The sequence below is a fragment of the Lipotes vexillifer genome, unplaced genomic scaffold, assembly GCF_000442215.2.
Source record: "Lipotes vexillifer unplaced genomic scaffold, Lipotes_vexillifer_v1.1 scaffold77, whole genome shotgun sequence".
Lineage (NCBI taxonomy): Eukaryota > Metazoa > Chordata > Mammalia > Artiodactyla > Lipotidae > Lipotes > Lipotes vexillifer.
Genome location: NW_006792456.1, coordinates 2044838 through 2072663, shown reverse-complemented (window position 1 = coordinate 2072663; position 27826 = coordinate 2044838). Strand labels below are relative to the sequence as shown.

General features: G+C 35.1%; 1 protein-coding gene across 10 annotated transcripts in view; it reads right to left on the bottom strand.

The window, feature by feature from the left end:
* RTN4 (reticulon 4) overlaps positions 1-27826 on the bottom strand; it is a 170091-nt gene that overhangs the window by 27312 nt on the left and 114953 nt on the right. For 5 of the 10 annotated variants that reach the window (XM_007465678.1, XM_007465672.1, XM_007465674.1 and 2 more), the window contains exons 2-3: positions 20887-20943; positions 17809-20199 (exon numbers count right to left, since the gene is read on the bottom strand). The exons of 1 other annotated variant lie outside the window; for it this stretch is intronic. In XM_007465678.1, coding sequence (XP_007465740.1) covers positions 17809-20191 — 2383 coding nt within the window. In that variant the 5' untranslated portion in view covers positions 20192-20199; positions 20887-20943. Of the gene's footprint in view, positions 1-3632; positions 3898-17808; positions 20200-20886; positions 20944-24384; positions 24395-27826 lie in introns of those variants that run through there. 4 more of the 10 variants (XM_007465673.1, XM_007465679.1, XM_007465677.1 and 1 more) reach the window with 4 other exon arrangements.

Here is a 27826-nt window from a genome sequence, read left to right as displayed (position 1 = left end):
TGCTTTTACTGCTGCAACTATAACTTCCTGATCCCTCCTTGTGCTGCATGTCCCCACAATATAGGTTTCAGGCTCTCCTTCCTTAATCTTCTGTTCTTTTTTTTTTTTTTGCGATACGTGGGCCTCTCACTGTTGTGGCTTCTCCCGTTGAGGAAGGAGCACAGGCTCCGGACGCGCAGGCTCAGCGGCCACGGCTCAGGGGCCCAGCCGCTCCGCGGCATGTGGGATCTTCCTGGACCAGGGCACAAACCCGCGTCCCCTGCATCAGCAGGCGGACTCTCAACCACTGCGCCACCAGGGAAGCCCCTTCTGTTCTTTTTATGCAAATTTCCTCAGTATTCATCTGTCTCACTTTGCATTCAATTCCCAATTCTGCATTCATCATTAAGCCTGTCATTTCTCTGAGCTTCAAATTTGAAGTTTCCAAAACAGAACTTTGCATCATTTCTACTTACTTTAGCTCTATTTCTACTGACACTAAAGCACTAGCATTGCCAAGGTTGCACTCTGACTGAAATTTCATGTTGTCCTTTGAGTCCCTCCCTCACCCTAGTCCCACAAATCTGTGTCAAATATCAAATATTCCTTTCTAAGTTTCTCAAACCTGTCACCTCCTTTTCATTCCTACTTCAGGCCAAGTTCAGGCACATTTGGGCACAAATACAGTCATCCTGTTCTGCCTCTAAGTTCTTCTCCAATTTATCTTATATAGCTCCCCAAAACAGTCTTTCAAACCTGCTGTCATTTTACCACTCCCTACTTTAAAACTTCCAAAGGCTCTTTATTTCCTTTATGATAAAATCCAAAAGTCAATGTCTTCTGCAATCTGACCCAGGGTATCTTTTCCTAAAACCAGAGAACATCAAAACTGGAACACTAGAAATCATGCAGAAGAGGAAACTGAAGACCAAAAACGGTAAGATTCTCACTCTGGCCAAAATCAAAACATACGAGAACAGAAACTTTAAAAACTAGGTTGGTGTTTCCTACATTTGCCTAATATTAACACAACCCTTTGTCAAGGTGCTTAATATATTGCCATGCCTTTCCCCTATAAATTCTGATGTGGTAGATCTGAATAGGGTCACAGGAATCATATAAAAATAAAGAAGCACTAAGTGATTCTCCTCTTCAGGGAAGTTTGAGGAAACCTGACCTAGATCTTACAAGTCTTCTACATTCTTTACTTATACCAATCTTATCTTTCAACTATTATCCTATAAATATTCTGTTCTACCCAGAAAGCTCTATTCACCGTCTAAATTACACCTTGTTTAGTGGTTAAATCATTCTCCCACCCCACCCAAAGCCCCAAACCTACCCAATTCCTTCTATTTTAAGCTCTTGAAAATCTTTTGACTGTCTTAGTCAATGCTTTCCATTTTAACCCCAATAATCAAGTACTTCATTTGTTGTAAGTATCCCGCTAAGAACAATAGAAAATCCAAGATGAAAAATGTATAAAATATAAATTATTAATTTTGGTCTTAGCCTGCAAGATGTCTTAAATACTAGTTAATAAGCTAAAAAAAAAAAAAAAAAACTCTTTAAAACATGGAAATCAGAGTATCTCTCACTTCTTTATACCCTTACATGTTACCATAATCAGATGTACCAACTGGATGTGTTTCAACCATGGGACTTAAGGAGGGAAGAAGGGTGGCAAAAGAGTAGAATAATATATGGGCTTAAGTTTGTTTTTTAATATACCTAGAAAGCTTAGATTCTTTCCTCTATCGCCACACTTTTCATAAAATGAGGAAAAACTCACTCCATGGCAGTTTCAGCTTCTCATGGATTTCTATTTAAGTCATAACCTCTAATCTGCAATGTTAAAATTAGCTGCTGATAAATACTAAAATATAACTTAAGCAATGAACCAGAACAATAGGTAAGAACAATAGGTAAAGTTAGTCTTCCCAAGCAAAAAAGCCAAACACTAAAAAAATATCAGGCCATTCCACTTACATACAAAATGAGGCTCCCCAGAGACAGACATTCAAAAGTAAATTTGATTTTATACTTAGTACCTAAAAATAATCAAAATAAATGTCTGGTATAATAATATGGACTATACTGGATCTTAATTTCTCCAATCTCAAAATATTCCTAAATTAGTTTAGCAAATAAAGAACTTAAGATGCTATTAAATGGTCTAAGACTCAAATTATTAATACAGAGCCTTAATAGTTGCTGAGTAGGCCCTGATGTGACTTTTTACCTATTTTTAAAGTCTGGATTTACTGTATTGTTATCAATACTATCAGTTTTATTTATCAAAAACTAATACAGCAATTTACTTTCCCTTTGTAATGCTAATGATCAGAAGGATGAAGAAATAAAAATCCTTCTGTTCATTAAATTCACATGTAAAGAAACCATAAACGTAAAACTCCAAAGCTATATTATTTTCTGTTAAGTGTTAACTGTAAGATCTTTCCAATGTCTCAATATGAACTCAATCTTAAGCTCACCTTTTCCCCACAATACTTTATTGAACCAATTTTTAAAAGGATGTTGTAAAGGTTCCTGTAATTAGCTCCACATATTGCTTTTAGAAACATTAACACCAATCCTGCTAACAATTCTGCTATAGAAATATATTTTTTTTAATTATAAAACTTGAATGTGGCCAGAAAAACAAATTGCTTGTGTGGAATGTCTAACTGGACTACTTAAAAATAGCTCTAATATGGGAACATATGTATATGTATAACTGATTCACTTTGTTATAAAGCAGAAACTAACACACCATTGTAAAGCAACTATACTCCAATAAAGATGTTAAAAAAAATAGCTCTAATAATTTTTAAGACAATTTATTATAAGGTCAGATACACAGCCCACCCACCTTCCCTTTTTCTTAAAATGGTACACTTAACTATCTACATAATAAAATACTTTTAAAATATTCATTACACTTACAAGCTTAAATTCTTACACAACCCCAATCCACTGAGACTTGAAAGGATCTGGGCTTTCAAGGGGGAGGAAAGGGGATCAAGATCACTGATTGGTTATTACAAGGACAAAGGTTAGTGACTTAAATATGGACACACATTTAAAACTACTGTGTATACATTTTAACCATTTTAAGACATACAAAATTATAATCTAATTAAAAGGTGACTGGTAATAACTTTAAAGGTTCAATAATATTTCCAAAGAAGAAAACAGGCTTACTGCAAACACAGGATCTTGCTACCTACAAACCTTTGGATAGAATTTCAACTACACCAAGTCAGATTTAACAAAAAAAAATACTTAGTCGCAGAAAATATGTCATTATGGAATACAAACATGGCTATGTAGATTTATCACACCAAAGTGACCAAATGAAATTATGTTAAAACTATATTGTTCACAACGTGCAAGATTAAAGAATAGAACCTAATCAACGATAGGACTGCAGACTAAATCAAATGCCAGTGAAACAGAACAGCGTTGACATTTTCTCATACATAACGAACTGCAAAAACACATTTGAAATAGCTGTTTTAATCCTTTACTCTTAAACCCTTCACAGGCTTAATTTTCAATCCAAAATATATCTAAATTGCAAAGCTTATTCATAGAAATATATATTACTGGTCACATTAAAAAATGAATAAAAGATTAAAAAGCAGATATACCCTTGTCCTTCCAATTTTTCTTCTGACCGTCCATCTCTTGTCACGATCTGCCCTACAGATGCAATTATCAATTATGCATACCAACAGAAAAGCTGTAACTGCAAAAATCTACCCCCTGAGACATGAAATATCCGTTTCCTCAACCGTATCTGCAGTCTCCTCTGCTGCACAACTGCAGCAGGACTGAAGTCACCTGACGCCTTCTGGGTGTGGAGCAGTCTGACGCAGTGCAATCTGTAACTAGGCTACTAATACTCAGGCACTACTGCCTTCCTCTATCTGTTTATTGTTCTAGTCTTTTGCTTGTTGCTCACACCAAATGGAGCTACTTTTGCAGGGGAAGGGGAAGGCCACCAAAAGAAAAGAAAGAAAGGAGGGTTGTTCTGGCAGAGTAAACCACTGAATATATTTGAAATGCACTTAAAGCCAGGTACAGTTTTTTTAAATCTTATTTTGTTTTATTTTTATTTGTTTTTTTTTGACAGATAGGGGAATTATGCTGCTGGCTTCATTTAAAACTTTAAAATCAATGGTTACCTGATAAGATAAAAATGGACTGATCCAAAGAAGGGTAACAGCTTAAATTTCAAGCCTGGGAAATGTGAGTCTCTTCTTACTTTCTCCTAAATTATCAGCATTTTGCACCCTTATGAGGGTGTGACAGGAGAATCACAAAGTCAAATTATTAATGTTTACTGAGTATGTTACTTAAATAGAAAAAAGTTTTTACTTAATTTCAGCAATCTCATATTTCTCAGGTAATGCTATCTTTTCCTTCTTTTGCAACTACAAAAATCCAGAGACTGGCAAATGTATACTTATTCTTAATTACCACCTGCTCCAAATCGATCTTTCAATAAATATCTATTAGACACCACTGCAGGTAGTATTAATAGACTCTTCACTTGAGGAGAAATATTCACGTGCTAATTATACCACATTTGCTTTGGGAAAGTGACATAAGACCAAACTAAAATTTTACTGATAAAACAAAAACAAATCTATATAAGAAATTTCTGAAATTTTTGTTCAACTTTATAAAACTGGCATTCGTTCCAATGCAGAATATTACGTCTTTACTAACGTCTCACAACTGTTTTTAACTGATATTATCATTTGACTTAGCAGAAAAGGCAACATATAATGACAAATCAGCGAAAATATTTTTAAATGTGAGATATGCTGAAGCATTATATGGTATGGAGCCTATGTACGAAACTACATACTTCAGAAGACTATATAGCTACACTGAAATAGGTACGATATTTTTTGGAACTTGCTGTAAAACTGTGGGCTGCAAAACCCTGCAAAATTCTTCAAATCAGAAGTGGCCTGAATATCAAGAACTCAGTTCTTTTCCTCTCTGCCTCTCTAACTCCAAACATAAATAAAGCAAAGCAATTTTTAAACAGAGTCTAGTATTCTCAGCTCAGAAGTTAATATTTAACTTTAAACTTTATTCACTGAACCCTTGTATAATGTGATATGTGAGAACACTTGTCACCAAGTCATATCATAGCTGAAAATCTCTGGCCTCTTCATGCAATAGTTAGAATTCCCAAACTATTCATTAACTACATAATATTTTCAAAATCGTATTTTCTAATAATGAACCCCTTAAGACTGAAGGCCAATAAATACTTTAGCATTAGAATAACGCACTCAAAAACATCGCCCAAACACTGTTTTGAAGTCAGAGATTACTACACTAATAGTAGGGGGGAAAAAAGATTTCTTGAGACAAAGGGTATTTACCATTCATTTTATTCACATCTTCCAGTACTTGACTTAGTGTAACCATTTTTAAAAATCATCTGAGAGAGCAAGAACATATAATAACACCCATTCATCTAAAGGTTAAACATACTTAATAGCTCCCCTGGCAGATTAAGAAGTCAAAATAGGAGCCCTGAAATTAGACCTTACATAGTAATATCTAATTCTTTAGCTTTTATGATCTTTGCAATTTAGGCTATTAAGTTTACAGGGAAAACTAAGATAAATCAACCTACATTTTGCCCATTTCTTTCTTAGAAAGTTTTAAAACTAGAGTTGTTTTAAGTTTGGTAACCTAAGGAAAAAGTGCTTAAATTTGAAAATCTGATGAGACCAATCTGTTAAAAATGTAAAGCCACTGGGCTAGGCTTATTGTGATGAGAGGATCAAATGAGTTTGTGTATGCAAAAGGCCTTAGGACAGTGCCTGATAAAAAGTGGCCCTATGTAATTGCTAGCTATTTACTATTATTATGCTAAAAATTTTAACCATTAAACCACAAGGAAATAAAGCCTGTAAATCATATCTAAGAAAGTGCATGTATTAAGTCATTCAATTCTAGGCAATAACCCAATACCCTCTTTAAAAAGAAGCTCCCCACCCACCACCACCACCACACACACACACACACACACACACACACACACACACGCACGCACGCACGCACGCGCACGCGCACGCGCACGCGCACGTTACTGTGCTTTGTTACTGTAGTTCTACTCTCCTCCAGCTGAGAAAAAGTTTTATATGGGTAGATTATAGGTCCTATTCCATATTAAACCCCAAGATAACAGGCAAATAGAGAACATAAATCTGTTAAAAACTTATTTGTTTTCCTTCAAATATTTAACATTTTGTTTAAAAATGAAAAATTATTTCAAGGACAATTTTCAAATAGAGCAGATATATATACCACATTGATTATTTGGGATAGGAACTTATTTTCCCTTAAAAGTAAAGGCTTCCAAAGGAGAGGAGCACAGAAGATTCCTTTATTTATAATACAAGCAAATAAAAGTGCTGTCTGAATTCTAAGTCCTACTGCATATTGTGCATGGGGGTAGGGAGGGGGGAATTCTTCTCTTCCTAAACTCAAAATCAGCCTTACACTGAACTTTTGAAATCACCTGTTCTGAGTTCACGATTGGCAACTTCTCATTCCTCGATGTCCATAAACCCAGTACCTCCCCAAAGCATGACAAAAACCAATGACCAAAACCACCCCAAACACACCCCTAACTCCTTTCCAAACAGTATCCATGCTCTAAAATTGCCTACACTCTACATTTCTCTTCTCTTCATCTCAGATCAAAACTCTCATTTTCTTCGTGCACTTACCTCATTAGTAGGAAAATTATATGATTAAAATAAGTCCTACTAAAGAATAAAAAATTCCTTTCTCTATAACACTCTCATAAACGTGTGCGTGTGTGTGTGTGTCTGTGTGTCTTGTACCTAAGTGGCAGGATTTCAAACAGTAGAGGACTGTATTTTGGAATAGGCAACAATATGTAAACTCTAAGACCTCCCAGGCCAGCTGTCCTAAGATACTCCTCTTTTTCCATTTCCTTTCTTCCTCTAATTCTGAACCCCAGAAAAACTCAAGTTTTTGTTTTGCTTTGTTTGCTTTACAATGTTTAGAAATGAAGGCAAATAAGGTGAGAAAGAGGTGGTCATTTGGATTGAAAATGCTACTCTCTAAACTGGGGGTTGCTTGTATACAATTCTTGATAGCTAAAAAAATTATTTCTACTTTCCAGACAACAGGACTTTTTAATAAAAAAAAAAAATTACAGCTACACAGTAGTTTTAAACTTACTTCAAAATTTAATTATTCTGAGCTATACAAAAGTATAAAACTAAACATATGTCCCATTACTGAAAGATATTAAATAATGCTGTTTAATACCATATGCTGTAACGTAATGCCCTCTATGGACTGAATTACAGCACTTCAGCACTAACTACTGAATTGAACCTTAAGACATGAACAAAGACTTTAGTCTAGAAAATGAATGACAAGTTAAAAAATAACCAAAATATAATGAGCATTTTAAGGTCTATAAACAATTTCATATAAGCTGATAAAAACACATACTAAAAATTATACAGAAAGAAACTGAAAGTGATACTATTCAATGAGAACTAAATAAATGTTGATTTCTTATATTATAATCTAAAATAAATACACAGATGATCCAAAAGATCCAAAGCATTTTTAAACCTGGAATTTAATAGTCATTGGGTTTTGAACAGATCTTTTAAAACTTTGAAGTTTTCACTGAAGTACATGTTTGGGGGAATCTTTAAGGTCATTTCATAATGTTTATCATAGCATGATTCAAGCATTTGTTTGAGTCAGTACAATGTGTCAAAATTCAAAATCCGTTTATAAAGTCAAAGTCATTTGTTACTGTGAAGCAAATATCCACAACTCACTAAATTTCTCGGCCCAACTGAATTTCCATACGGTCAATTACAGAGCATTCCACAGACATCGTTTTCTATCTACAACACTAGATGGCACCAACACCCATAGTACCGTTGACTGTCCAACCCAAAGCATGCAATCTGGCTAAAACTGTTCTCAATTTTCTGGCTCTTCCTTAGGATTGTTGCCTGGTACTAGGGGACTATCAGAGTGTGATGGGGATAGGAAAACAACTCCAACACCAAAAAGGCATGTGGGATAAAATGATCTCTGAGCAGAATTCAAAATCAATTTTGAACAGATCAGAATTAAACATAAAAATGAAACTATAAATTAGTAAATAAATTAAAAGTTATAAATTTTCCCACATGAAAACTGAAAATATCCACCAAAATGTAAAGTAAAATAAAAATTATTTAGAAAACTAAGGGAAAACTGTAACATGACAAGGATTTGCATCCACTCTATATAAAGAACTCTCATAAAATCAGAGAGGTGATTCTAAATTTTAAAATGGGCAAAGGGTATGAACAGGCAATTCACAAAAGAAATACAAACAGCCAATAAATATGTGGAACATGCTCACCTTCACTAATAATCGAAGATCGAAACAGCAAGGTAACTACTTTAACCTATCAAACCGGTAAAGGTTTTTTTTTTTTTTTTTAAAAAAAAGACAGGTATACAATGTCTGGAAGGATACATGAGAAGTCTAGTAAATGACTCTAGGAAGGAGCACTAGGCAGCTCAGTTAAGACAGGAAGAAGACTTACTGTAATAGTACTTTCTGAATTTTGTATAATGTATAAGTCCTTAGCTATCAAAATTTTCTGATTAAAAAAATAATATTAATAAATAATACTAATTGTTGGTGATCAATAGAGAAATGGGTTGTTGTCTTACTCCATTAGAAGGGTAAAAATTAGTACAAGTTGTGACAAAGGATTAATCTGCAAAATATACAAAGAGATCATGCCGCTCAATATCAAAAAAAAAAAAACCCAATCAAAAAGTGGGCAGATCTAAACAGATATTTCTCCAAAGAAGATATACAGATGGCCAAAAAGCACATGAAAAGATGCTCAATGCCACTATTAGAGAAATGCAAATCAAAACTACGATGAGGTATTACCTCACACCAGTCAGAATAGCCATCATCAAAAAGTCTATAAACAAATGCTGGAGAGGGTGTGGAGAAAAGGGCACCCTCCTACACTGTTGGAGGGAATGTAAATTGATACAGCCACCATGGAGAACAACATGGAGATTCCTTAAAAAACTAAATATAGAACTGCCGTATGATCCAGCAATCTTACTCCTGGACATATAACGGAGAAAACTAGTTCAAAATGATTCATGCACCCAAATGTTCACTGCAACACTATTTACAATAGCCAGGACATGGAATCAACCTAAATGTCCATCAACAGAGGAATGGATAAAGAAAGATGTGGTACATATATACAATGGAATATTACTCAGCCATAAACGGAACAAAATTGTGCCATTTGTACAGACATGGATGCACCTAGAGACTGTCATACAAAGTGAAGTCAGAAAGAGAAAAACAAACATCATTAGCTTATATGTGGAATCTAGAAAAATGATACAGATGAACTTATTTGCAAAGCAGAAACAGAGACACAGACATAGAGAACAAACGTACGGATACTAAGGGGGAAGGGGGTGGGTGGGATGAATTGGGAGATCGGGATTGACAATATATACACTACTATGTAAAAAATAGATAACTAATGAGAACCTACTGTATAGCACAGGGAACTCTACTCAGTGCTCTGTGGTGACCTAAATGGGAAGGAAATCCAAAAAAGAGGGGATATATATATATGTATAGGTGATTCACTTTGCTGTACAGCAGAAACTAACACAATGTTGTAAAGCAACTATATTCCAATTAAAAATTTTTTTTAATTAGTACAAGTTTTCTGACAGCCAATTTTTGTCAAAACGCTTAAAAATGTACATACCCATTTCCTAGGGTTTTATTTCTAGTAATTTATGGAAAAGAATAATTTGGAGATATGTACAACATATTTAAACATAAAGAGGTTAATAATAGCATTATTTATAAATTAAAAAAACTGGAGACAATCTAAGGATCCTAGAGAACTGATTAAATTATAATATATCCAATACCAAGGAACACTAAACATTAAATAATCACACAGCAGAAAAATAAAGACATGGAAATTTTGGCATTGTGCAATATAATATATTGCTGAATTTTGTAAAGCAATAAACAATATGTATCGTATGATCCCAGCTTGGAAAAACACTTTTTTTCACTGCATTCATAAAGTATCCATAGGCATAGAAATAGACTAGAAGAATATATTCTAAAATATTAGCAATGATTATGTCTGGGCAATACAATTACAATTTTTTTGTCATCTAAATGCTTTTCTCTACTTCTCAAATTTGTACAATTAGCATATATTACTTCAGATTGCTTCATGTACTGCTACCCTGACTTCACTGACAGTTAGCAGGTCCCTGAGAGAAATTCTGACTACTAAATTTAACTGAAGCTCAAATAGATTAAAACATCTGCCCAGGGTCATACAGCTAATCGGTAATAAAGCCAGGATTAGATCTTAGGTGTGTAAGATGCCCAAGATGAACTTCTTTCAACCATATTATACGTAGCAGTATCTATCTTTTATAAAGGTTCATATTTCATATTTATTTTCAATCTGTATTGGACCCACAGCAAGCACTAAATAAATCCACACTAATTTGACAAAGTCAAACATTTAATATAATCATTTCCTTATTAATAAGTCAGTTTCTAATTTAGCTACACTTATATTTACTCAAAGCCTTCCAGTTAAAGATAATTCTACTCAATGTGTTAGATTAAACATTTTCATTTTTCAGGGTACTTAAATTTCTACTTTCATCAGATTAACTGCTCACTGTCCTAATCAAAACCCAACTAATAATATTCAAGAAGCATCCTATATATGCTCACTAAAAATGTATTTTAACAAAATACTTAATATCTATAATGCTTTACTGAGAAAGCCCAAAAGCTATATAATCAATTTTTTAAATTAATATAAGAAAAATGTTTTAACTTATAAACATCATCAAAAGAAAGTTCTTATTCATGAACACATTTAAGAAGTTATCTATAAATTGGCAAAGGATAATTTTTAATTCTTTACCTAGATAAACAGGCCATTTTTCAGCGAGTTCTTTATTATGGCAATACTATTTGGTTATTCCTGGAAAGCACATACTTTAAGTATAATGAATAATTAACTTCTGGTTGGTTTACACTTCACTCATCAATAGTTACAACAGGTCAGCAAAACACAATCTATACTATGATTATGAACTTAAAACGTTCTGTGCACTAGTGGCAAACCAAGCAACCGACAAACATGTATTAAGCAATCACTATCATTAAGTCAAGATCTCAGTGGTTTCGATGGGAGACATTAGCACCTTTCTTCACCAATGACCCACCAACAGCAAAGACAGCGGTTATCCAGCTGAATAACAATAGGGTTATTCAGTCTCCACGTGGAAGCAACAGAATGTTACCCTCATTCTAATATCCCTACTTATAGAAGACCAAATGAGAAAATGTACACAGTAACCAATGTTCCTGACGTTTTTAAAATGCCTTGCATTGGTTAATGCCCCCAACACAATAGGTATGTAATAAAAGCAGCAGCACCCTGGTCGTCTGCTATTTAGGACAATAACTGCTTGCTCCAAAACTGTGAAGGGGACAAAACCTAGGTCACATCCCAGTTCTTCACTTGTCGGAAAAAATATCTCCTTTGTGGAATCAGATAAGAACTAATATAAATAAGAAAGTTAGTCAACTAATCTATGACAAAAGAGGCAAGAATATACAGAAAAGACAGTCTCTTCAATAAGTGGTGCTGGGAAAACTGGACAGCTACATATAAAAGAATAAAATTAGAACACTCTCTAACACCATACACAAAACTAAACCCAAGATGGATTAAAGACCTAAATGTGAGGCCAGACACTATAAAACTCTTAGAGGAAAACATAGGCAGAACATTCTCTGACATAAATCGCAGCAAGATCCACCTCCTAATGAAAATAAAAACAAAAATAAACAAATGGGACCTAATGAAACTTAAAGGCTTTTGCACAGCAAAGGAAACCATAAACAAAACAAAAAGATACCCCATAGAATGGGAGAAAATATTTGCAAACAAACCAACCAACAAAGGATTAATCTCCAAAATATATAAACAGCTTATGCAGCTCAACATCAAAAAAACAAACACCACAATCAAAACATGGGTGGAAGATCTAAATAGACATTTCTCCACAGAAGACATACAGGTGGCAAAAAGCACATGAAAAGATGATCAACAACACTAATTATTAAAGAAATGTAAATCAGAACTACAATGAGGTATCACATCACACCAGTCAGAATGGCCATCATCAAATAAACTACAAACAGTAAATGCTGGGGAGGGTGTGGAGAAAAGGGAACCCTCCTACACTGTTGGTGGGAAAGTAAACTGGTACAACCATTATGGAGAACAGTATGTAGGTTTCTTAAAAATATATATATATATTGAACTAACATATGATCCAGCAATCCCACTCCTGGGCATATATCTGGAGAAAACTGTAACTCAAAAAGACACATGCACCCCCAACATTCATTGCAGCACCATTTACAATAGCCATACATGGAAGCAACCTAAATGTCCATCGACAGAGGAGTAGATAAACAAGATGTGGCACACATATACAATGGAATATTACTCAGCCATAAAAAAGGACGAAATAATGCCATTTGCAGAAACATGGATGGACCTAGAGATTATCATGCTGAGTGAAGTCAGACAGAGAAAGACAAATATCATATATAGCTTATATGTGATCTAACCAAAATAAAATGGTACAAGTTATTTACAAAACAGAAATAAGAGTCATAGACATAGAAAACAAACTTATGGTTACCAGAGTGTAAGGGGTGGGGTGGGGGGGATAAATTGAGAGATTGGGACTGACATATACACACTACTATATGTAAAATAGATAACTAATAAGGACCTACTGTATAGCACAGGGAATTCTACTCAATACTCTGCAGGGACCCATATGGGAAAAGAATCTAAAAAAGAGTGGATATATGTATATGTGTAACTGATTCACTTTGCTGTACACCTGAAACTAACACAACATTGTAAATCAACTATACTCCAATAAAAATTGTTTAAAAAAAAGCAAGTTAGCCCAATGTCTGGAACACAATAGAAGCTCAAAAGTATTGTGCTTACTACATAATATGCAACCTCGGTAAAGTTTTGTAACATCCCTAGATTTAGGTTTTGTCATCCATGAAATGATTCCTTCTTTCAGATTATGGTGAAGACTAAATGAGATGACTATGTGAAAATGCTTGGTGCTTAAAAGATTTCCCATAAATGGTGGTAGTGTCCCCTTTCTAGGTGAAATGCAAAGAATTCAGGTTCTTTTCTCAGCCTTTCAAAATTCTTAATTTAAAAATGTCCTAAATAGAGAGAAAGAAAACCTAAAACTGAAAGCAAATTGAAACAAATCTAACTTTATTTCAAATGAGTATTATAACCATACTGAAAATGAGGGAAGGTAGAAGGAAAAGGGAAAATAAAACTAATCTGAGTAACCTGGGCAGGGTTGAGGGAGGTGGATTTGAAAAATAAACCTGAACCCTTTATTATGTTTATTATAATGATATTATAAAACATTCTAAAACTATTTTAGATGTACTAATGGATTAAACAAATTAATAAATGTATTGGTAGTGTTAGAAGCCAGGTTCTCACTATAGAAGGAACATACAAATGTGAAATGGGGGAAGAAAGAAATAGTCCTCTGGGAATGTTTTGGATTTGGAGATATCTATGTAAACACATGGTTTCATAAATGTGTGTATGTTTATTTGTATGTATGTATACAAGTATTTCCCACCTCAGTCCACTGGAAGGGCTAAAATGGAAAGACCCCACAGGAGCAAAGTATAATCAGCATCCAGCTCTTGATCACTGAAAGGAATCAGGGATCCTTGGAGAAGCTGCTGACTTCAGCGCTGGGACAGAGTGGGCAAAAGATGAGCCTACAACATTTCGTTATGCTAGAAAGTAAGAAGTGCTTCCCTCTCCACTCAAAAAAAAAAAAAAAAAGGACAGCTGCATGTCCTTGAGCCAATTTGAAGGGGAGCCCTCCAAATCTGTGACCATTGACAACCAAAATAGATAAGTACAGTAATGAATTATAAACCACTGGGGGGAAAAGAGAAATTCATGAATCCATACTGATAATTAAATAGTTAATGGAAAAGGAGAGCTCTTGCTAAGAGTAGAATGCCAGGGTTGATTGATAAATGTGGAGGAAGTATTAGAACTGAAAAATCATCTTTTGCAAACTTAATGGTAAAGAATAAACCAATCAAGAATCATCAATAGATACTAAATGTAGGGAGGGAATTTTGATGGAGGGCAGGATATTTACATGGTCTTGAAGTGTCACCCATCAGACTGCTTATTAGTTGTCAGGAAGGAAGAAAGATAGTAATTATACAATAAGGAAATCAGGAACCACCTTGACCAGATGGTGTAAATTAAACCTCATCAATGAGGGACTGATGAATAGTAGGTACCTCCAGATTCCTATGAGAGGGGCACTACATTATCTTCATTTTGGCCATGAATCCATCCACAAACTCAATCTAATCACCAAGAAACATTAGACAAAACGCAAAACAAGGAACTTTCTATTAAAAAGGAAGAAGGGAAACGGCCTGTGTTCTTTAAAAATGTTGCAATCATGAGAGATAAAGACTGGAAATGTCCCAGATTAAAGGAGCCAAAGGTAACATAACTAAATGCAAAACCTGGCACGAGACTGGACCTTGTAGTACAGGACACTACAAAGAACATTATTAGGTCAACTAACACAACTAGAATATGGATGGTAGATTAGAAAAAAGTATTGTATGAATGTAAAATTTACAAAGTTAATAGCTGTACTGAGGTTATGTAACAGAATATCCCTTTTTAAAGTATTTAGGGGTAAAACAGAATGTATATAACTTAGTCTCAAATGGTTCAGGAAAAAAAGGATATACTGTATCTATGTATCTATTGTCTAGTTATCTATAAAAAGAGAGATCATAAATAATAATGTAAATGGAGAAATGTTAGTAGGTAAATTTAGATGAAGAGTATAAGACATTCTTTGTACTACTTTTATTTTTGCAATTGTTTTTAAGTTTGAACTTATTTCCAAATGAAAGTTAATTTTAAAAAAGCAATCATCCTTTTTTTAAAAAAACTCTCTAAATGAGACCGTAAGTTTAAAAAAATTCTGCTTAATTCCAGTCAGAGAAAATTTAGCATCCAATGTATCATAAACCCTCCTTTAGCATAGATTGGTTTTTCAGTTTAGTTCTGAATAAATCTGAATGTTTCTTTTCACTGAGTCACCCAAGGCCAGTCTCAAATCCATCTATGTCCCTAGCTTCAAGTGAATTGCTTGAATAGCTTCAGTTTCTACATACTGACCATAATACCCACACATATACACCTGCCCCAAAAATACCAAAACAGGATCTGGAAAACTTTTATTATATTTATATAAATGAACAGGTCTATGTGTTTACTCACATTTGCTAACTGTAGCTTTTACAGAAGCATCTCTTTGTGAAGCCATTCCTAATATTCCAAGGTAGAGACAGCCTCTCTGTGCCCTTAGTATGTGTTGATGATCTTCCACTTCCAATCATACACTTATATCCCTAAACTGTCATTCTATGCCAAACTGGGACTTCCATGCATCATCTGAGAAAAAGATTTCAACTGTCATCTGGTAGTGCTGCCTATCAGTTAACTATTCTTTTCAGTAGTTTCACTATCTGGGTCTGTATTTAGTAGTATAAATTTAAGCAATTATTAGAATATTGTAACTTATACATTTATATTTAAAATGAGTGGAAAGTGAAAAATTAAAGTGCAGTGATAATATATTTTAAACAAAAATGGAAACCATCAAGGTACTGAAAGCATAAATCTTTAGCCACAAATTTTTTTAAAAGTAAATAAAAACACATATGAAACGCTGAGCCTCTAAATAATGACGTACAGTGAAAGAAAAAACAGAATGAATGTTCATAATTATGAACTGAGAAAAACCAGTATTTACATTTCATTGTTAAGAATACAGTTTGACAGAATTCCCTGGTGGTCCAGTAGTTAGACCTCGGTGCTTTCACTGCTGTGACCTGGGTTTAATCCCTGGTTGGGGAACTAAGCTCCCACAAACCACGTGGCGTGGTCAAAAAAAAAAAAAAATACAGTTTGATAAAATACCTTTATCAAGGGAGAAGACTAGTATTCATTTTTCTCATAACAAATTTTATCCAAAAATATCAATAAGGCATCAATGTCTGCATCAATAATACCTTGCTCATCTCCCTTACAAAATCAGCCTTTCTTCCCAAAATTAAAATTGAATTCTGCCTACAAATGTCATTTTAAGAAAACAAGGGAAACAAACTGGAGATAATAAATTATCTGAGCAAGTTTTATTTATTATTTAATACTTATCAATACTTTCAGGTTTAAATAAGAATAAGAATCAGAATTACTGAATCTAATTCAGTAATAAGAATCAGAAAATTTTTTTAAAACACCTAAATATATCATAATCAAGGATGTAGAAAAGCGTTAACCATTTAAGAATGAGAATAGGGATTACCATTATAACACCTTCCCTCTCTTCTGACAAATTCTCAGTCCTTATCCTAACTGAGCTCTCTAGTATTTGATAATGTTGATCAATTCCTCCAACTTTAAATCTTCTTCTTCCCTCGGCTCCCCCTAGTTGATGTCTGTGGCTTTAATTACAATCTCTGAGCCCATGGTAAATACACACATACGGTCAAGGTTTCTCTCAAGAGCTTCATGTTTAATACCCAACATTCTTGGATGTCTCATAGGTACCTTAATTACAACATATTCAAAACTGAGTTTTTTATTTTCTCCCACTTTATTTTCTCATGTTCCCTAAGTCAGTTTCTCATACTGCCATGTATCTGCACATACAAGAAACCCAAGTTTCCTAGAGTAAGCTTTAACTCCTCCCCTTAACCTTCATGTCCAATTCCAATCAAACACTAAGTACTATGTCTCCATGCTCATCCCATTGCCTTACGTTCATAATTTCCTCTTTCTTCAATTACAGCAACTCTAAACTGGTCTCTGCCACCAGTACTACCTATCTCCAATGCATAACTATATTCAGTAAATACACAGCAATCATCTAAATTAGAATGCTAAATAAAAAACATGTACAAATCACTTTACACAAATCAGATATGTGGGAAGTGTAGAGTCAAAAGAAAAAAATGAGAATTAGTACTTTTCAGAATTAAAAATAGCATACCTCAATTTATACTTTTCAACAAAACGTCTAATACTCAATATGCTTAACTTTATACCTTTTACTGGAAATTACTGCATTATACTGAAAGATCAGAAACAGGTAACAGAAATGTTCTTTCGTCAAATTTTTTAAATGAAGATATTTCTGGGAAAACAAAAGTAAATACATCTGAAAGTATTTTGTTTTTATACCTCTTGCTCTTCATGCTATCAGGAAACACTAAAGCAAAAGAAGGGAACAGACAATGAAGCCAATTCTAAAAAAAGTTTTTTCTAGTTCCATGGTGCAATATAAAAATGACCAACAAATAATTGTGTGGAAAAGCTAAGAGCAAGGGTGCGTGATGAGTGCAAGAGGGCTAGGAAAAGCACTGAAATCTTAAACTGAGACAGTAAAAAGAATTCTTATCAATGTGATATATCAGACACTATAAATGTAACATACTACACAAAATGTAGTGGAATGTTCCATAGGTCAAAAGGTGGCAAGAAAGCACAAAATAATGTATGGATTGATTACCTGAAGTTTTACTCAGCTCTGCGGAAAACACAGCAGATGGTGGTCTGTGCTCTTTTTCTGTATCAGAAGGAATTTTTTTCTCAGCTTCTTTCACAAGAACTTTGGGTTTAACTATACTGCCTATCCCTGTTTGAGCATCCAAAGCAAAAACATCTGGAGACAGTAAGGGCACCTTTGAAATATCAGCCCTATCTTTGGAGAACTCATCTGGGACATGAACTTTTTCTTCATCTTTAGGCTGTACACTCTTGACAGAAACTTCATGGGGTAATTCTGAGCAAGGCAACGACCCAGCTCCATCCTGGACACTAGCAACTTCACTTTTGCAGGATATTTCTAGGTCACTGTATTCCCTGGCTAATGTAGGAGAAGAATCTGTTTTAGAACTGACAAATGTAGGGAACTCATCTATAATCTCAATTGGAGATGAATCTGAAAATGTTTCACTCTCTCTTATCTTTGCTTCCTTAGCAATATATAAGCCATCATTTGAATAAACTGCAGTACTGAGCTCCTCCATCTGCAAAGGAATTTTCTCCTTTTGGATCAATGTTGAAACTTCATTAGATGATAAGGTATCTTTTGTGGTATCTAAATTGGGCTGAAAAGATTCCAAATATGGCTTTCCCCCCTCAGGTGGTGGTGAAGCACTAAGTTTTTCCTTATTTTCATGTCCTATCATTGATTCAGATGAAGTTTCAATGAGATTTTCTTTTACAAGTATCACAGCTTCATCTTGTTTTTGTGGAACTTCAGGAATTGAATCATCACTAAATAAGTCAACTGGTTCAGAATCAGGTGAGGAATCTTCAACTAGCTCAGAATGAGTGGGCACCAGCTGTGCAACTTTTGCTATTTCTGAATAACTAGAGAAATCTGGAGTTGGTTCAGTAGAGAGCTTTGTTTCTTTAATTAAATCACATGCAATAGATATATAAGGAGCTTCTGTTTCTTGAACAGCTACACTAATACTTTCAGGCTCTTTCATTTCTTCATTCATTCCTGATACTTTTTTTAGTGATACATTCATGGCCTCATCATATGGTGGGGGATTTTCAGGCTCAAGTTTTATGCTTTCATAATTAACTGAAGGAAGAGCTTCTAATGGTGATGAACTGAGCTGCACTGCAGAAGCACCAGCACTAGGAACTATAGAATTTAACGGTGCTTCCATGACAATGTCAGGCAAAACTGGTGAAGGAGTAGCTTCAGATTCTTCAAAGGATGGGCAAAGCTGTGCTACAGGGTAAAGTGACTCCTGCATAGCTTCTGAAGTTTGAACCAAGTCCATTTTTGTTTCAAAGGCAATTTTTGTACCTGTAGCTTCACTCAATTCACTTTCACATGCTTCCTGTACTAAATCTGGGGTTAGACCTTCATGCATGTTTGCCACTACTTCCTCAGTCACCTCTGATAAACGATCTGTTGTGTCATAATCTGTCTTAGAATCCTGTGTTGCCACAAGGAAAGGGTTTGATGTTCTGGCACTAGCATTCTTCTCTGTTACAATTTGGGCCTTTTTTTCTTCTATTTTTTTTTCATCTGTCTTATTTTCTGAAGTATGATCTTCCAACAAGGGAAAAATGTTTGCTGAAGGGTTAAAGGGAGCACATGTGATATATGCTCCTGAACCATCTTTTATAGCTTCTGGTGTACTGGGAAATGAAGTATCATCATTACTACTTTCACTATCTTTTTCACGATTTGTTTGCTCAAGGCTATCTGAAAAACGTTTCTTATCCACTTTACCTTCCAATTTGCTCTCTATATTACCTCCAGCAGCCAAAACATCACTATCTTGCTTATAAGTATCTTTTACTTCCCACACTTGCTCAAATGGTTTGAAGTCTGCATATTCCTCCCTCATAGGAGCTTCTGCTACAATTCCCTTTTCATTAAAACTGTCTTTTGTTTTTTCTGGAGACATAACTCTATCCTCTTTAACTGATTTGGTAAGGACTGTAGGTAACTCTTGCTGAGTACGAAGGATGTTATTACTCACTAAGTCTTCTTCATCTTTATTCTTCACAATTATTTCTTCCCTAGGATTCACTACTGTTATGGCAGATTCTGCTCTTGGAGAGCCACTGAATGATGATCCCATTTCTGAGTATTCCAATTCTGAAAACTCTGGTAAATCTCTGTCTACAAATGGTTTTTTTGCCTTCTCTGAGAATTCTTTAGAAGCTTCATCTGAAATTTCTCCAAGTGTTCCTCCGGTAGGTAGTACTGCTGGTAAATTACCAAGGTATTCATGTTCTTTAAAAGAAGCAGCTGAGAGAGGAGCTAAAGAAGGAAGAGAAGCAGCAGTTTCAAGCAGGACAGATGGAAAATCCTCTTGACCAGCAGAAACAGTGTTACCTGGCTGCTCCTTCAAATCCATAATTTTTTCTGTGACCATGGACAGAAAGGAAAGTTAGAGAATGCCAGTGTTCTCAGATTTAATGCAAGTTTTATGATAGATTCAAAAATACTGTTAGTAAAGACTTACTGTTAACTAAAATGCTAATAACATTTAGTTAATAAATAATAATCAAGTAGACTGAACCATAATTGAAAAATTAAAGCTACTGTCAAAAAACATGTGCATGGCTACAGAGGCTATTATATACTATGCAAAGACATCAAGTCTTTGAGAAAAACCTCACGTACAATTAACTGAGAAAAGCTACTTCTAACTAGTCTCAGAGGAAGAAATGAGGATTTGAGAAGAGAGTTTGACAGCATAAGAAAGAAAGGGCACTGGATAATTAACTGTCATAGGCTGACATTCTTTTCTATGAAAGCCTGTCAGCTATAAGCAAATAAACTGTATTTAGAAAAAATGACTAGTCAATATATAAACATAAATCAAGGGGCCAAGAATTCCTTACACATTTCCAATTATTAATCAGGTTTCTGCCCATTTCTCTCTTGGACACTGCATATAAAATGCAAATTTCAACTTGGTCAGTAGATAAACATTCTTGGAACCATGCTTATTTTTAGTAAATTCAAACTACTAAGCATAGAGTGAACATAACTAAAGAATTAAAGTTAGAATACACAGAGGATAAAAGGCTAGCAGAAAGAACTTGCCTGCAGAGGAGTGTATCACAGGCTCAGATGCAGCAGGAAGAGCAAAAAGTGTCTCATCTGAAAAACAAATAGAATATAACCTCAGCAGAAATAAAGACAGAGTTGGAAGGAGACTAAAGAGGAACAAGCAAGGGGTTCAGTTTGTAGTGAGTTAACACAAAACTTTATCTACAGAGAAAAAGCCATGATGGAAAGGAAAAAGTAGTACCATTAGTAGTACCATTAATCCAGATTAAATTATAATATATATTATAAAATTGATTAAATGATATCTATAGAACCTATCATTTTTCAAGAGGCAAAAACATGTTTATGTTAAAGAAACTTCATGAACCAAAGTGGCTTTAATATACTAATCTTCTTATCTTTTTTTATTGGTATATGTTCAATTTAGAACACTTTCAGAAAATCATCCATATTCTCTACTTGTTATTCTAAGTGATTTACATGATGCAAGAACTCATTTTACTCCTTACAACTCTACTGTTACAAGTGTTGCTGTTAATATCTCATTTAACAGATTAAAAAAAAAAGAGTGATAGACAAGTAACTCACTCAATAGATAAGTAGTGAGACTCAGACAATTCAACTCCAGAGCTCACTTTCTTAACCAATATATGCTGTATGTTATAAACTGAATGTTTGTGTTTCCCCTAAAATTCATTATGTTCAAGCCCTAAGGTTCAATGTGTCGTGTTTGGAGAGGGGGCCTTTTGGAAGTAATCAGGAATACATGAGGTCATGAGGGTGGGACCATGGTCACAGGAAGAGGTCACGTGAGCACACAGAAGGTAGCAACCTATAAGCCAAGAAAAGAGGCCTCAGAATGAAACCTAACTTGCCCACATTTTGATCTTAGACTTCCCAGCCTTCAGAACTGTAAGAAATAAATTTCTGTTGTTTAAGCCACCTAGTCTATGGTATTTTGGTATAGAAGCCCAAGTCAACTAATACACTATATATTGGTATATTAACCTTGTACAATGTCATTTTATACCTGCAGTTGGGAGATCTTGAGCTAAAGATCTTCTGTGGTTTATACTAGAGAAAGGGCTCTAGCAAAAGACAATGTGAAACAGTCTGAGAGATGATAGGAGGTATTCCTTTACTGTAGAGGACCTAATAAATTTGGACACTTCTATCTGGAAGAACAAGCTAGACAAGGCTGATTAATAGAAAAAAAAAGAAATCAGAGATGTGGCTATCATGAACATGGAACTTGTCTTCCAAGGGTATTCCTTTTGATGAGTAGTAGAGTTAAATTCATAATGTCACATAAATTTTAAATTCATACTAGGTATGATGTCCTATCTAAAGGATTCTTAGATGGGGTGGAGAGGGGAAATCCATTTAAAAGAGTCTCCTATAACCTAGAACAACAGGTTGAATGGGCCACTCATCCAAACCAGTAAGACACACTGCCTTATGAGATTTTATAAAATGTACACATATGTGTACACACTTTTTAAAGATGACTTGTTATGTACCCTTAGTTAAATTACACAGTTCTCGTTTGTAAAATGACAATTTGAAAATTTCTTTCAGCTAAAATAATGAATTATAATGTTGTACAAACGGAGATTTGGGGGTCAAAGAGCAGAACCAAATAATTACACAGCTGCTCCACCTAAATAAAAGGAAGCAAATTCTTAACAAAATGGTTGTCTTTTTCATCTAGACAATATAGTTAAAAGCAAACTAATTTAGAGACAGTCTACTTGTAAAGTGAACTAGAAACATGTTAAAATCAGAGGGAAACCAAAGTATATCTAAAACTGTGCCAAAATTTTTAAAAAATATATCCTTATGCGTATCTAATACCAGAATATCTCTTATAATAAAAACTATATTCTGACACTTGGTCAAGTGAGAAAGTTTATCAATTGGTAGTTGAAATATTCACAAATTTCCAAAAAAAAGTAAATCCTCATTTTGTAAAATGAGACTCAATCCAAAATTAGCCACAAAACAAGTATTCCATTTCTAAAAGCACTTAGAAAACAATCCAGAAGAGGTCATCACCATTTTGCCTTCAAGAAGAAGAGACTTGCTCAGGGACTCCTACTAAGGCCCATCATGAATCATGGGATCAAACTGCCTGGGTCCAAACCCCAGATCATCACATATTACACAATATAAATGTGTAACCCTGAGAAAGTTACTACTTAGCCTTTCTGTGCTTCATTTCCTCATTTGCAAAATAAGAGTAACTACCTCAAAATGTTGTGAGGGAGAGAAGGGGAAAAAAGAAACAATTTGCCCTAAGTCACAGAGCTAGGAGGCCAGAGAGCCAGGATTTGAATAGGTCTAACTCCCAAGTTCATGTGCTGTATCCTATGCACGAGTGCAATAATAAATTACATATTCCTACTTTATCAGCCCCATACATTTGAGCTCCTGAAACAAGATAAACAGTCACCCAGCAAATACCCTGTAATTATCCAAAATATTTGACTGATTGTTTGCTTTTACTTCACCATATAAGAACATTTATAGAGATGTTAACGATGGCCAGGAACATTGATTTCACATGGTTTTTTGTTTGTTTGTTTGTTTTTTTGCTGTACGCGGGCCTCTCACTGTTGTGGCCTCTCCCGTTGCGGAGCACAGGCTCCGAACGCGCAGGCTCAGCGGCCACGGTTCACAAGCCCCGCCGCTCTGCGGCATGTGGGGCATGTGGGATCTTCCCGGACCGGGGCACAAACCCATGTGCCCTGCATCGGCAGGCGGACTCTCAACCACTGCGCCACCAGGGAAGCCCCACATGGTCTTTTAATACTCAAAACCACCCTGTAAAATAGGTACTACTGTTATCTTGATTTCACAGATGAGGAAACAGAGGCATAAAAAGGCTAAGTAACTTCCCCAGAGTCACAAAACTGAAAAAAGTGATGGATCTGAGACTGAATTCATAGTTTACCAGTCCATGCTCTTTCCTTTAACTGCTCTGTAGTACTTCTTTTCTAGACTTTACTATATAAATTTAAAATTTGAAAATGACTAATAAAATTAACGATGTCAAAAGAAAATTTTGATCAACAATACTTATATATCACAAAAGCTACCAAATTCTAAGGCTAAAACACCTAAAAATTATCTATTTCCTGTTCTGAAAAAGAATTACTGATTTTCATCTTCCTTTTTCTGCAAGACCCTCACTTTCACAAGTGAATAAACTATTTTATAATAAGGGATGCTATATTAAGTAAAAATAAAATGTTCTGAATTACTGAGATATGTTTCACATACACTTACATTACTGGGCTTACAAAAACGGTAAACAACTCCCCTTCTTTCTATGATCTACTCATAATGCCAAATTCTAACTACTGAATGAAATTAAAACTTTAATCATCAATCTCATTTGTACTATTTGAACAGACAGCCAGAAGAAACAATAAATATTAAGGACTTAATTATATATATCCACACTAAGTAAAAACATAATGTCATATTACAAAAAAAACCAAGTTTTCACTAAATAGGCAAAAGGGAAGCCAGAACTCTCCTATCACATCTCTCCTCTACAGCCATCAAAAAGGAAAATTCTATATATTTTTCTTGTTCGAAAACATTTAAAAACTCACAGTTACATACTGAATTACACCAAAAATTCTTAGTCAGATATATATGGCCCCAATTTAACTATCTAAGCTTATCTCAACATCTCCTTACATGTCCATCTATGCTAACAAAATTAACTTCTTCCTAACCAAACCCGTGCTTCCCCCTCCTGCGTATGAATGCTGACATCCACTAATGCTCAAATTCACCATATTCAGCCTCACTACCTCTCTTTGTAAAACCTACTCATTCTTACCTTATTTTTGTTAATCTTCTACATTTCCAGGTACCTAAGCTCAGAGAATAAAGCAACTTATTCAAAGTCACATAGCTTAGTTAATGACAAAGCTAGAAAATAATTTAAACTATAATCATATATATATTTATTTCCTTATTACCCTCAGTAAAATGAATAGAATCACTGAACTGCTTATAATGACAGTATGAAAGATTTCCAAATGATCTATTCCTCATGTTGGCCCTAATGCTAGATTCTTTTCCTTACCTAAGCCTAGAACTAGAATATAAGTTTCGATTAACTGCCTCAGGGCTACAAACTGAACGCTAATTACTTCCACCACACAAGAATCTGTTGCAAAATTAAAGCTCACTGGAGAAATTTTTTTTTTTTAGTAAATCACTTTTCAAGAAAGTAAAAATGGCATTATCAGTTTTGAATTTATTACTGGTCAATTCAAAAAATATATATATGCTATCACAATCTCACCAATGTCCACACACTCTTATACTGAGTATTTTCCTTGACACGTTCATTTCAAAACCTGTTTATCAACCAAAAGTATAAGTGGTCAGGGCTTCCCTGGTGGTGCTGTGGTTAAGAATCCGCCTGCCAATGCAGGGGACACAGGTTCCAGCCCTGGTCCGGGAAGATCCCACATGCCCCGAGGCAACTAAGCCCATGGGCCACAACTACTGAACCTGTGCTCTACAGCCCGCGAGCCACAACTACTGAAGCCCGCGTGCCTAGAGCCCATGCTCTGCAACAAGAAAAGCCACCACAATGAGAAGCCCGCGCATCACAACGAAAAGCAGCACCCACTCGCCGCAACTAGAGAAAGCCCACACGCAGCAACAAAGACAACGCAGCCAAACGTAAATAAATAAATTAAATAAACTTAAAAAAAAAGTGGTCAGTAAAATCATATCTAATTTATAATTTATAAAACAAGAAAAATAAACTGCACTTTAAAATCATAGAGAAGAACCTCTGCTTCTAGCCATGAAAGTAATTTTATCACACTAACCCTTCCAACATAAACAACTATAAAACTGGGTAAAATATATGAAGCAACTGTCCTGAGACACTGGACCACAGGCAGAAGTGTAATTCTTGAGAAGAGGGAAGCACACCAGAGGAATGCCCTGGCTTTCCATCTGAAAGCACTTTCTGTCAACAGCACATGGCAGAGGAGCCCAAGGATACTGCGCTCTTGCTGAGCAGAGGAAACTGTGGAGTTGTCTGGGATTTGTGGGGCAGGGTGACATACAAAGGAAAGCTTCAAAGAAAAGGTTCTCCAGAAATCTAGATAGATGCTCCCTTTAAACATCTGGCTGAATACAATGCTGCACATATAGATCACAAGACTTACCAAGACCCAGCAGACAAATCTATGATAGAGTTGTGAGCTGAATGGATATCCTGGAGGCCAGACTGTTCTGGAAGATCTGACCTAAAGTTCTGGCCAGTCAGAGTGGAGAGATCTCATAAACATCCCAAGCATAAAAGTGAGATTCCAGAAAAGGTACACCTTAAGAGTGGGACTACTATAACCCTAAAGTAAGGGATACTCTAGACCAAGAGTCAGCAAAACATGGCTCATGGGCCAAAGTTGTATTGGGAGAAAGTCATGTCCATTCATGTGATGTATTGTCTATGGCTACTTCTGCATTATAATGGCAAAGATGAGTAGTTAGATAGAACCTGTATGACCCACAAGCCTAAAATATTTACTACTTTGCCCTTAAAGAAAAAGCCAGCCAGCCACTGCTCTAGACCCACCCTAACTTTAGAATCAAGACTTTAAAAAGATCAAGGTGATTTGCCAGCAAATCAATTGCCTTCCAGAACAAAACAAGCAGTATAAAATAAAAAATTACCGGACATGAAAAGAAGAAAATTTGAGAATAAGAGAAAACAGCCTACATAAACAAAAAGAAATAGTGTAAATGTTGGATTAATGAATATTAAAATGGAAATTTAAACAGCTTTTAAAAATTCCTAAGTATGTACAGTAAAAGACATAATGAGTGAACAGAGAATCTTGGCAGAAAAACATGGGCTAGAAAAAGAACCAAATGGAAATGCTGTAACTGAAAATTACATTAATCTACAGAAAATTTCACCAGATGAGCTTAAAAGTAGATTGGACAATGGAGAAGAAAAGATCAATAAACTTAAAGGGCAACAGAAAGAAAATATCCAAACTGAAGCACAGCATGAAGAACAAAAAGCTGGGGGGAAAAAAATGAACAGCCTCAATGACCTATGAGATAATCAAGCAGTTAATGCATACATAACTGGAGTCCCCCCAAAGACAATAATGACTGAAACAGGAAAAAAAAGTTTTAAGATATAATGGCCTAAAATTTGAAAATAGTGATAGAAAATACCAGCCCACAGATCCAAGAAGCTCAATGAACCACAAGCAGGATAAACACAAAACCACAAAGAACTACACTGTAGAAGCCAAACTGCTGAAAACCAAAGACAGAGAAAAATCTTAAAAACAGAGGGAAAAGGCAGGTAAACAATAAGAATGACCTGACCTCTCACTGGAAACAACGCAAGCCAAAAGATAATAAAACATTCTTTAAAATGATGAAAAAAACTGCAAACCTAGAACTGCATGCAGTCAACCCTCATAATCTGATTTCTTAATTTGCCAACTGGCCTACTCACTAAATTGATAAACCCAAAATCAGTAGTTACAGCAACAGGCACATGCAGAATAGCCATACATTCCAGTCCCCCAACATATGTTGCCAGGTGAGGTCAAACAAGGCAACCCTATGCCTTCTTGTTTCAGCTCACATACAGTAAACAAGTATTCTTTTAGCAGTCTATTTAGTGCCCTACTGTTCGCATTTCTGTGCTTTCTGTTGGTATTCTGATATGGCCCCTAAGCACAATGCTGAAGTGCTGTCTAGTGTTCTTAACAGCAAGAAGGCTATGATGTACCTTACAGAGGAAACACGTGTGTTAGATAAGGTTCATTCAGACATGAGTTATAGTTCTGTTAGCCATGAGTTCAATGTTAATGAGTCTACAATATATATCAAATAATGTGTTTCTTTAAATAGAAACACACTTAAAACAAAGTTATATACTGAAGAGTAACAAAAATGTTACGACTAA